Source organism: Hypanus sabinus, chromosome 16 (assembly GCF_030144855.1).
Source record: "Hypanus sabinus isolate sHypSab1 chromosome 16, sHypSab1.hap1, whole genome shotgun sequence".
NCBI classification, from domain to species: domain Eukaryota; kingdom Metazoa; phylum Chordata; class Chondrichthyes; order Myliobatiformes; family Dasyatidae; genus Hypanus; species Hypanus sabinus.
The window spans coordinates 34,221,727-34,234,284 of NC_082721.1; the positions used below are offsets into that span (position 1 = coordinate 34,221,727).

General features: G+C 43.1%; 1 protein-coding gene across 5 annotated transcripts in view; it reads right to left on the bottom strand.

Moving 5' to 3' along the window:
* Positions 1-12,558, bottom strand: part of LOC132406209 (tight junction protein ZO-3-like) — a 101,427-nt gene that overhangs the window by 12,726 nt on the left and 76,143 nt on the right. For all 5 annotated transcript variants that reach the window (XM_059991538.1, XM_059991539.1, XM_059991535.1 and 2 more), the window contains exons 12-14: positions 10,132-10,240; positions 8,458-8,677; positions 6,542-6,732 (exon numbers count right to left, since the gene is read on the bottom strand). In XM_059991538.1, the coding sequence (XP_059847521.1) occupies positions 6,542-6,732; positions 8,458-8,677; positions 10,132-10,240 (520 nt within the window). The remainder of the gene's footprint in view (positions 1-6,541; positions 6,733-8,457; positions 8,678-10,131; positions 10,241-12,558) is intronic.

A 12,558-nucleotide genomic window follows, 5' to 3' on the forward strand; every position in this document is an offset into this window, starting at 1 on the left:
TCCACCTGCAGTATCGTGACAAATTGGAACCTGGGAACATAAAATTCAATGTGCTTCATTTGAAACATTAAAGGCTCGCACAGCAGTTTAAAATCCAATAATGTGATAGAACATAGGATGGGCAACATTACAGCACAATAGAAACTCTTCAGCTCATGACATTTTAACCTACTCCAGGTTCAATTTAATACTTCCCTCCCACATAGCTATCCATTTTACTTTAATCAATGTGCCTATTTAAGAACCTCTTAAATAACATTAATTCTGCCTCTACCACCAACTTGGCAATATATTCCACACGCCCTCCACGCTCTGTGTAAAAAGAAACCTACCTCTGACATCCCGCCCCTACACTTTCCTCAAATTATCTTAAAAATCTGCTTTCCTGTATGAGCCATTTCTACAATTGCTACACTAAGGAGCTATTTTCCAAGTCCTGGTCAAGTCCTGTTTGATACCCACAACACTTTTCTAAAACTTGGAGATTGTACAGACTTGGAAGTGTGGTTGAAGTGAATAGAACGTAAAGCTAGCCCAGTGGAATGGAAGAACGCATGGCAGATGAAATTCAATGCAGAGAAATACTTTGAATATTGGTAGGAAGAACAGAAAACTCAACCGATTTTAGAGGGTTTAATTCAAAAGGGGTTCTGGAAAGGAGAGACACAGGTGTATCCCTGCACAAGAGCCATGTGATAGCTAAGAAAGTTTACACAATTTTCAAGATTACTCAAAACATTTCATCATTAGTTATTTTCTTTTGAAATGTAGTCAGAAATTCAGTTGAAAATTGAAATGTGGTCAGAATTCTAATACAGGGAAAGAAGACGAGCCAAGAAATGCATAGAGAGATTCCTCAGACATCACAAGGAATGTGATCATACAGTCTGTTTGAGTGGTTGAAAAGGAAAAGTCTCCATTCGCAGGAAGTCCCTCAGAGACTTTCTTTTCTTCAGCGGTTTGATCGAGGCACAACTGCTCAGGCGTGTAGACATCAGCGAGTTTGACCGGTGGGATGAATTTCAAAAGAAGAATGCTTTTTAGCGCGGGCTACAGAGTAGAAGGGCTTTGGCTCAATTGGCTTCGACGATAACGAGTCGAGGCGAGGTAAGTTACTTGCGAGGAATAGGAATAGGAAGTATGTGTGTGGGGCCGGTGTTCTGTTCTGGGTGTCAGATATGGGATGTCCAGGAGACTCACAGCCTCCCGGATGGCCATATCTGCGTCACGTGCGTAAAGCTGCAGCTCCTTAGGGACCACGTTAGGGAACTGGAATGCAGCTCGATGACCTTTGTGTGGTCAGGGAAAGGGAGGAGGTGATAGGGAGCTATAGCAAGTAGTCACACCAGGGCTTAGGAACACAGATAAGTGGGTAACGGTCAAGAGAGGGAAGGGCAGGAGGCAGATACTAGAGAGTACCCCTGTCGCTGCCCCCCTTAACAATAAGTACTTCTGTTTGAGTACTGTTGGGGGGCAAGACTTACCTGGGGGAAGCGGCAGTGGCTGTGCCTCTGGCACAGTCTGGCCCTGTGGCTCAGAAGGGTAGGGAAAGGAAGAGGAAGGCAGCAGTGACAGGGGATTCTATAGGCGATTCTGTGGATGCAGGAAAGAAACATGGATGGTAGCTTGCCTCCCAGGTGCCAAGGTCTGGGATGTTTCTGATCGTGTCCACGATATCTTGAAGTGGGAAGGTAACACTTTTATGTTGGCGCATGGCCTAGTGGGCATGGCATCAGACTAGTAACCTGAAGGTCACTGGTTCGAACCTCAGCTGAAGCAGCGTGTTTGTGTCCTTGAGCAAGGCGACGTCACCGGTGCCAAGCTGCATGGGTCCTAGTGCCCTTCCCTTGGACAACATCGGTGGCGTGGAGAGGGGAAGGCCTGCAGTTTGGCAACTCCAGGTGCAGATCCATGGTCTCTCGAGACCGACGGATGCCACCACCAGGGAAGGTAATGGCTAGAGGTCGTGGTACTTATTGGTACCAATGACATAGGTAGGAAAAGGGAGGAGGTCCTGAAAACAGACCACAGGGAGTTAGGAAGGAAGTTGAGAAGCAGGACCTCAAAAGTAGTAATCTCGGGATTACTGCCTGTACCACAAGACAGTGAGTATAGGAATAGAGTGAGCTGGGGGATAAATGCGTGGCTGAGGGATTGGAGCAGGGGGCAGGGATTCAGATTTCTGAATCATTGGGACCTCTTTTGGGGCAGGTGTGACCTGTACAAACAGGATGGGTTGCACTTGAATCCGAGGGGGGCCAATATACTGGTGGGGAGATTAGCTAAGGCTATTGGGGCGAGTTTAAACTAGAATTGCTGGGGGGTGAGAACCGAACTGAAGAGACAGAGCAAGAGGTGGTCGGCTCACAAATAGAGAAAGGTTGGAGACACTGCGAGAGGGAGGATAGGCAGGTGGTAGAGAAGGAATACGTTCAGTCCGATGGTTTGAGATGTGTCTATTTTAATGCAAGGAGTATCATGAACAAAGTGGATGAGCTTAGAGCGTGGACCAGTACTTGGAACTATGATGTTGCGGCCATTACAGAGACTCGGATGGCTCAGGGGCAGGAATGGTTACTTTGAGTGCCAGGCTTTAGATGTTTCAGAGGAAGGAGGGAGGCATAAGAGGTGGAGGCGTGGAACTGTTGATCAGAGATAGTGTCATGGCTGCAGAAAAGGAGGAAGCCATGGAAGGATTGTCTACTGAGTTTCTGTGGGTGGAAGTTAGAAACAGGAAGGGGTTAATAACTCTACTAAGTGTTTTTTTTACAGACCACCCAGTAGTAACAGGGACAACAAGGAGCAGATAGGGAGACAGATTCTGGAACAGTGCAATAATAACAGGGTTGTTGTGGTTGGAGATTTTAAATTCCTAAATATTGATTGGCATCTCCCCAGAGCAAGGGCTTTTAGATGGGGTGGAGTTTGTTAGGTGTGTTCAGTAAGGTTTCTTGGCACAGTATGTAGATAAGCCTACAAGAGGAGAGGCTATACTTGATCTGGTATTGGGAAATGAACCTGGTCATGTGTCAGGTCTCTCAGAGCATTTTGGAGATAGTGATCATAATTCTATCTCCTTTACAACAGCATTGCAGAGGGATAGGAACAGACAAGCTAGGAGAGTGTTTAATTGGAGTAAGGGGAAATATGAAGCTATCAGGCAGGAACTTGGAAGCATAAATTAGGAACAGATGTTCTCAGGAAAATGTACAGTAGAAATATGGCAAATGTTCAGTGGAGATTTGTGTGGTGTTCTGCATAGAACGTTGTAATGAGACAGAAAGGATGGTAGGGTACAGAAACCGTGGTGTACAAAGGCTGTTGAAAATCTAGTTAAAAAGAAAAGAAAAGCTTATGAAAGGTTCAAAAAACTAGGTAATAATACAGATCTAGAAGGCTATAAGGCTAGCAGGAAGGAGCTTAAGAATGAAATTAGGAGAGCCAGAAGAGGCCATGAGAAGGCCTTGGTGAGCAGGATTAAGGAAAACCCCAAGGCATTCTATAAGTATGTGAAGAGTAAGAGGATAAGAAGAATAGGACCTATCATGTGTGACAATGGAAAAGTGTGTATGGAATCCGAGGAGACAGCAGAGGTACTTAATGAATACTTTGCTTCAGTATTCACAATGGAAAAGGATCTTGGCGATTGTAGGGATGATTTACAGCGGACTGAAAAGCTTGAGCATATAGACATTACGAAAGCTGATGTGTGGAGCTTTTGGAAAGCATCAAATTGGGTAAGTCACCATGACTGGACGAGATATGCCCGAGGCTACTGTGGGAGGCAAGGGAGGAATTTGCTGAGCCTCTGGCGATGATCTTTCCATTATCAGTGGGGATGGGAGAGGTTCTGGAGGATTGGAAATGTTGTTCCTTTATTCAAGAAAGGGAGTAGAGATAGCCCAGGAAATTATAGACCAGTAAGTCTTTCTTCGTAGTTGGTAAGATGATGGAGAAGATCCTGAGGGGCAGAATTTATGAACATTTGGAGAGGCATAATATGATTAGGAGTAGTTAGCATGGTTTTGTAAAAGACAGGTGATGCCTTACGAGCCTGATTGAATTTTCTGAGGATGTGACTAAACACATTGATGAAGGTAGAGCAGTAGATGTAGTGTATATGGATTTCAGCAAGGCACTTGATAAGGTAGTCCATGCAAGGCTTATTGAGAAAGTAAGGAGGCATGGGATCCAAGAGGACGTTGCTTTGTGAATCCAAAATTGACTTGCCCACAGAAGGCAAAAATTTATTGTAGACAGGTCATATTCTGCATGGAGGTTGGTGACCAGTGGTGTGCCTCAGGGATCTGTTCTGGGACCCCCCCTTCTCTGCATGATTTTTATAAATGACCAGGATGAGGAAATGGAGGGATGGATTAGTAAATTTGCTAATGACACAAAGGTTGGGGGTGTTGTGGATAGTGTGGAGGGCTGTCAGAGGTTATATCGGGACATCAATAGGATGCAAAACTGGGCTGAGAAGTAGCAGATGGAGTTCAACCCAGATAAGTGTGAAGTGGTTCATTTTGGTAGGTCAAATATGATGGCAGAATACAGTATTGATGGTAAGACTCTTGGCAGTGTGGAGGATCAGAGGGATCTTGGGATCTGAGTCCATAGGACACTCAGAGCTGCTGCACGGGTTGACTGTGTGGTTAAGAATGCATACGATGCATTGGCCTTTATCAACTGTGGGATTGAGTTCAAGAGCCAAAAGGTAATGCTGCAGCTGTATAGGACCCTGGTCAGAGCCCACTTGGAGTACTGTGCTCATTTCTGGTTGCCTCACTACAGGAAGGATGTGGAAGCCATAGAAAGGGTGCAGAGGAGATTTACAAGGATGTTGTCTGGATTGGGGAGCATGCCTTATGAGAATAGGTTGAGTGAACTTGGCCTTTTCTCCTTGGAGCAGCAGAGACTGAGAGATCATCTAATAGAGGTGCATAAGATGATGAGAGGCATTGATCGTGTGGATAGTCAGAGGCTTCTTCCCAGGGCTGAAATGGCTAACACGAGAGGGCACAGTTTTAAGATGCTTGGAAGTAGGTACAGAAAAGATATCAGAGGTAAGGTTTTTTTTTAAACGCAGAGAGTGTTGAGTGTGTGCAATGGGCTGCTGGCGACAGTGGTGGAGGTGGATACGATAGGGTCTTTTAAGAGACTCCAGGATAGGTACATGGAGCTTAGAAAATTAGAGGGCTATGGGTAACCTTAGGTAATTTCTAGAGTAAGTACATGTTCGACACAGCATTGTGGGCCGAAGGGCCTGTATTGTGCTGTAGTTTTTCTATATTTCTAGATCACTAACTTTGTTTTTCTCTGTCTACAGATTCTGCCTGACCTACTGAGCATTTCTATATTTTTTCAGTTTTAGGTGTGCTGGGTGATGGAGAGATGTTGGCCAGGATACCAGGAAAACATTCTTACTCCTCTAAGAACAGTGCCAGGTTACCTTATGCATCTGCATTAAGAACACATGAGATCTGAAAGAAAATATTTCTGACTGATTGCCTCAGTAATTTATGACTTCATGTCTCTGGAATGAGGCCTAAGCCCACAGCATTCTAACCAAGAGATGAAAAATATCTTTGTTCCAAAGCCAGTAAAGAATTGAATTTGTGTGTCTACCTCTGAGCGAACCTAATACCTTCTTTGATAGGTGATAAACTAAAACATCAGGCAAAGGTAAAGCTCTGATCAACACTTTGAGCTTCAAAACCACTCACTCTCCACTTAAATACATTCCTATTTAAAAAAAGCTTGAGAGTTGCAGATAAATTAAAATTAGCTCAAAAATCACATTTTGTTTATTTGGAAGGGGGATATTTCCATTACATTGAAGATGGCACGTTTGGAGGCTGGGCTCAGATGGGTTCCCCTTTAACAGCTGATTATTAGGGATCTGATCCCACGTGTTCATAGATCACACATCAAATATCCATGGACCCCACTGACCTTTCTGGACCTGAGCCAGCACAAGGAATGAGACATTTCATTAGCCCCAGGTGCACAGCTCAATCTCTCTATCATTTTATATTATAAAAATCCAATGTTTTTTTTTAAGTTACTATTGAATCTCCTTCGGTATCTTACCAAATATTTGTATTCTTTGCCAAAGATCCCATATGTTTATCAAATGTCATCCAGTATCATCAAGGTGCTTTCATCAATCGTATATTTCACAAATTTCTAATCTATCTATAGCTTTCTTTATCTTCCACTTCCCCTGTGTTTTTCCAATGCTGTCTGTCTCTCCCCATCTTTCCCTTTTTCCATTTTTTACAATCACTCATCTGCTCAAGCCTTTGTGACTCATTTTCACTCAGTCCCGAGGTTCACACGCAGACACTCACACAGCCTCCCAACTTCATTTATTTTTCTAAAGTCTTCATGAAACCTTTTAGCCGAAATAAGTCCAGGCTGTGAGGATTGCGTTAATTGCCACCCCTACTTCTCACTGATTTAATTCATCTAAGTTTACTCTTGATATGTTGCAAATCATTCAAAACAGATTGAAGTCTTATTCTGACATTTTCTGTACCTTCTCTCAGGACAACCCTTTCGTAGGGTGGAAACTTGCCCTGGATCGTCAAGGCTGAAAGGTCATCCCTGCTTTTCCGGATATTTTTCTTGGCCCCTCTCAGGCCACGCATTTTCCAGAACTCTGCCCGAGCTCCAGCTGAGGTACTCGATGAAGCTTTCTGCATTTCAACTTTGGCAATCTGTTCAGCCCTGTGCGGGGAGGAACAACACAAGACATCTGCTTAGTTTATTGTCACTTTTCTTGTGGTATTTTTCCCAAGTGGATGTTGCAGTGGCCTTGGGTACACTAATCTGTTGGCATTTCACTGGACTGGTAATCTACAGGGTCTGGATTATGAGTGTCAAACATGCACCATGATGATTAAAAAATAAATGCATTTTGTTTAAGAGGAAAATGTAGAATAAAAGAGTGAACATCGGTAACAGTGACCATGACATAGCTAGATTATCATAAAATGCATCGTCCAATTCGAAATCTGCAGAAGCATGTGTGAATCCAAAATCACAGTCTTGCGGCTGACTCTTAACTCCCCCCAATGAGATACCAGTTTAAGAGTGAGATACTGATAACGTGAGTCTGAATTTAAAATGGTATTGGATATGTAGTCAAAGGCTGGTAATTGTTATTACAATAGTTACAGGTCACAGGGTCACAACTTCAGATGAGTCTTTATTCAGACTATACACGTGATTATATTATAATAGTTCTGCTTACATAATACATACAAAAACACCAACACTGCTCTGAAGATAAAAATGGCTCCACTGTAATTACACATTCAGTCTTCCTGAGCCTGACCCTGACGTTATACTTTATAATTTGAACTGAGGAACTTGAAATCTCTTTATTCAAAGTTCAGTTGGTGCAACTTGGAAACACGTAGCCTGTTTCTGTGCTCAAATCCGCTAGTCCTGATGTTCTGGCATCAGGCACACCCGTCAGATTGGAGTGCGAGCCAGAAGCCCAGAGTGTGAAGCTGGAGCCAGTAGTCTGTACTGCGGCTGGCTGTGTGACTGGAGCCAGGGTGTGGACCGTGGGTGGGAATATGTCTGGAAACAGTGCTTGGGACTGTTCCTGGTACCAGCGGTCCGAACTATGAGTGGGTGTGTGGCTGGGTCCAGGGTGTGGTCTGTGGGTTCATGTGTAGCTGGAACCAGCAGTATGAGTGGGTGTGTGGCTGGAACAAAAATGTAATGATGAGGCATTGGTCAGACCAAACTTGGAGTATTTTGAGCAGTTTTGGGCCCCTTATCCAAGAAAGGACGTGCTGGCATTGGAGAAGGTCCAGAGGAGGTTTGCGAGATTGATCCCAGGAATGAAAGGGTATATGCATAGGCAGAGTTTGAAGGCTCTGTGTCTGTACAGGGAGGAGTTTAGAAGTATGAGGGGGTGATCTCACTGCAACCTACCAAATATTGAAAGGCCGAGACAGAGTGTACATGGAGAGGATGTTACAAATAGTGGGGGAGTCTTGGATCAGAGGGCATAGCCTCAGAATAGAAGGGTATACTCTTTAGAAGAAAGATGAGGAGACTTTTTTTTAGCCAGAGTGTAGTGAACCTGTGAAATTCATTGCTACAGATGGCTGTGGAAGGCAAATCAATGGATATATTTAAAGTGGAGGGAGATAAGTTCTTGATTATTAAGAGCATCAAAGGTTATGGGGAGAAGGCAGAAGAAATGTTGTTGAGTGGGAAAATAAATCAGCCATGATTGATTGCCAGAGCAGATTCAAGGAGCCATGTGCCTTAATTCTGCTCCTATGTTTTATGGTCTATAAGAGTTCAAGACATATTAAACTACATGCATCAGGTAAAATAAATCTACTGTTTAGCATTCTTGAGTCATAGTGAAACATTAGCCACACATCCTTAAGCCCATACTCTTTAGAGCATTGCAGGTATATTACAGACCTGTTCTTGTTGGGGATGGTGCCTCTCTGTTGCTCCGTAAGGTCTCGGCCAATTCGCACAGCATACCACGCTCCCAACTTCCCTTTGTACATCGTGTCGATGACTCGGAATACATCACCTCTCCTGAAGCTTAGTTCCTGAGGTCCTTCCACTTCGTGTTCAAAGTGGGTTCGCACGTAGAAAGAGTCACCAACATTTGAGTTGATCATTTTTTTAAAAACTGAAAAAAAGGGTTTTTTGTATCAATTTGTGTTTATATATAACACCAGGAAATCCAGCTGAGCAGAACTTCAATTCCCAATGATTTACATCAAAACATTACAGTTTATGGCGTTTAATGAAGAAAAAGAAATCCTATGAATTATTTATACATATCTCTCACCTAAGATGTAAAACTTCAGAATGTGAATGCACAAGCTGGATACAAGCAGCACAGATTTATCTGGTAAAACTGAAGCGCTTCTACACACTTGGAGCCAGATAAACAGTACCTTAGGTTCTCTGCAATGGTGTGCTGGAGAGAATATACAATCTGTACTGAACCCACACAGCTTCCACAGGTGCAGATGTTTTCTTGAAATTTGGACTTTTTAAAAGTTTGCTTTCCTTCAAATCAAAAGCCTGGAATTAACCCAGTAAAAGTGGTGTAGTGACCCAGTGGCACAGCATGGAGAGCTGCTGCCTTTGAATTGGGCTCAGACCTGATCGCTGATGCTGTCTGTGTGGAGTTTGCACCTTCTCCTTGTGACTGCATGCATTTCTCCTGCTGTTCTGGGTTCCTCCACATATCCCAAACACCCATGTTCTTCGATTAATTGGCCACTGTAAATTGACTCTAATAAGTAGGTGAGTGATAAATACAATTGACAGGATTTTTAACTTTTTTTAAATTTAGAGACAGCCTGGTAACAGGCTCTTCTGGCCTGATGTGCCCATGCCTCCCCCCGCCATTTGCACCCCTGTGACCAATTAACCTTCTAACCCCTAGACCTGTGGAATGTAGGGGGCAATTGGAACACTTGGAGGAATCCCACACAGTCACCTGGAGCGGAATTTAACGGGTCGATGGTGCAGTAATAGTGCTAGTCTAACGGTTATGCTACCATGCCACCCCAAAGGGGAGAATAAAATAGGATTTGTGTAGGATAAATGGAATCAAGCGCTTGATGGTCAATATGAACTCGAGGGGCCAAAGGCCCTGTTCCCCTGCTGTGTGATCATGTATTAAGGAGATGGTGCCAAAGCAGTCAATTTCAGCTGAGGCAATGACGTAGAATGTTCAAACCAGTACAGGAAATCTGGAAGTACTCAGCAAATTGAGGATTATCAGTGGAAGAGAAAATGAGTCAACATTTCAGATCACAGACCCTTCACCAGAATTGTAAAGTGAAGGAAACTTGTAGTGCTTGGAATAACTTGGATTAAATCAGTCTGGGTTCATTTAGCTATACCCTAACATGACACCCAGTGACGTGTGAAGTGTCCTCTAATACTGTGCCCTAGTTGCTGAAAAGGTCCTCATGGCTTGAACTCACGTCTAAAGAGTGAATTCTTTGATGAGGTTCTGTTGGAGGCGAGAGATTTCACATCTAACCTGCACAAGTCAGCCCTCAGGGGATTGGTACTGTTTATTAGAGCATATACAGAAGATATTTACTAGCAGGTTACACTCACTGTCTTCCTTCCTCTGAGCTCTAATCTCCACTTGCTGTCCCTTTGGTATGTCCAGCATAAGCAGCACTGCCTCTTCACGAGTGAGGTTTTGAAAGCTGACGTCGTTCACCTATTTCGACAAGAGGATAAATGGCTGAGTGTTCATAATTGCAACTGTAGGTGAAAGAAGCGATAATTAATCACAAGAAGCCTTGACAGTGAAGATGTAGAGTACAAATGAGAATATATCAAACCCCAATTCTCTATTCACGCAACATCTATTCATATATGTCTGACAAGGATTGCTGGAGAGAGATAAGGTACAGTATTAATTCAAGGATAAGGAGGTCAGTTGCAGCATCTCCACAAGTAGATTCAGCCATCTGAGTGAAAACAGACCTTGCTATGTGTATGGATCAATACTGGTAGAGAAGTTACCTTCAGGGCAAAGAATAATAATGTTGAACTTCACTTTAATCTAATTAAGACTGGTTTATCACCGTTAATGGCAAAGCAATTGTTGAAATGCTGCCCGTTAGATGTTTATGGACTGATGGGTTTCAGAGACTATTCTCTTGTCCACTCTGGGCTTGGGGTTTCTGTTTTATTAGTCAACCTCCTGGTGTTACCTCAGTCACCTGCCTGTTCCGTGTTGAGGTTGTGGTCGGCATCCGTCTGTCCCGATCATCCTCATAAACCTGGGCGGAAGGTATGGAGATCCTGTCATGCCCAGGTGTAAAGATCCCCCTCTCGTCCTCACCAGTGCAACCCAAAGGAAAGCTTATGAGGCAATACGTTTGGCACCAGCTTGGCTGCAGAAGCTGCCGGAAGGATGTTCAATGACGTGCAGCCACCTTAGGGGCTCTGCTCCGGATTTGCTGTCTGGGTTTTCTCCAATAGCCTTCGTCTCTCCCGAGGCTACCCAGAAGGCAGTGGAACTATTTATAATATTTATGTGCAATGTAGAATAATAATATTTCAGCACAATACGAGTTCATTTACTGCTATGGTGTTAATTTCCATAAGTAGATGAGTTTGAACCCCCATATCTGCTTTCTCAACAGACTATGATATTACTCCTTTTCAAACAAAAATCCCTAGTTTTATTTTAAAGAATTTTGTTCCTTTTGTTTTCACTTTTGGTGGAGGAATCCACATTCTGATCAACTGAACTCCATTCTCTGATATTTAATCTAAGTAGCTCCAGTTAGTAAATGAGCCAGTGTCTGAGTGCAATCACAACAACTTGGAGCTGAATACATCCAGCACCTTTTTGATATTCAGGTTCCTGGGTCTTATCATTTCGCAGGACGTCATATGGGAGAACCATATTATTAACAAAAAGGCTCAGCAGAGGATGTACTTCTTGTGGTAGTTGGCAAAATCCCATCTCATCCAGAACACACTGGTGCAATTCTACACTGCCATCATCAAGAGCGTTCTCACATCAGCTATTACTCTCTGCATCCTCTCACAGTACAGCCGATTGTCAGATCATTGTCTGCAGTCGACCATCACTGCATGTGTCCAGGACAAAGAAGTGGGCAGGAAAAATCATTGCAGACACTGCCACCCAGCAAACTACCTTTTCCCAAAGCTCCCTTCTGGAAACTGCAAAAGGGCTATTGAAACAAAAAAAAAGCCATTTTAATAGTTTCTTTCCACAGGCAGTTAGTCTGGTCAAGAATTCTAGTTAGCCACCCCTCCCTTCTCTCTATTACTTCAGTCACTGTAGTGCAATGTACCACTTTATATAAATGGTCTTTACATTGTAAATACATGTTAGAATTTATGTATTTATGCACATTTTATTCCATAATTGTACTTAACCTCTACGGTTATTTTATATAATTCTTCATTCTTATAACTGTTGAATATTTCTGCTTTTGTTGCGTGTCATGGCAACACATCACAGCAAATTCATAATACGTGTAAATTGTATGACCTGAATAAAGTTGACCCTTGATCCTTAAACTTTCACCATTCTCCTTCCCCAAATACCAACTGTGTTGCCTTTTAAATGACGCTTCAGAGTCTACCACGCCAGGCACCTGTGGTAAATTCTTTCTGTGGATCTATGCATTGAAATATGGTCTCTCAGTTCCACCTTTACCATTCCAATGATCAGTCTAGGCTTTTGCTCTTGTTTAACCTTGGCAAATGCCTTCACTGGATCCTCTCAAATGAGCCTAAATCACTGGCTATGTAGAGTGGGGGTGGAGGAGCAGGGAGGGATAAGGTGGTGGCAATGGTAATGTATATAAGTCTGTCTAAATGAGACCTTAGGTTAAATAAGTTTTTTCCCTTGTTAAGCATTTAATTACCTGGAAATAATGAGCAACATGGGAGGGAATCTCAGAGTCATAGTGTCACACATTCATAAGCAAACCCTTAGTCCACCTTTAAGTATCTATTTATACTATTGCTATATACCAGCACTTGTTCTCT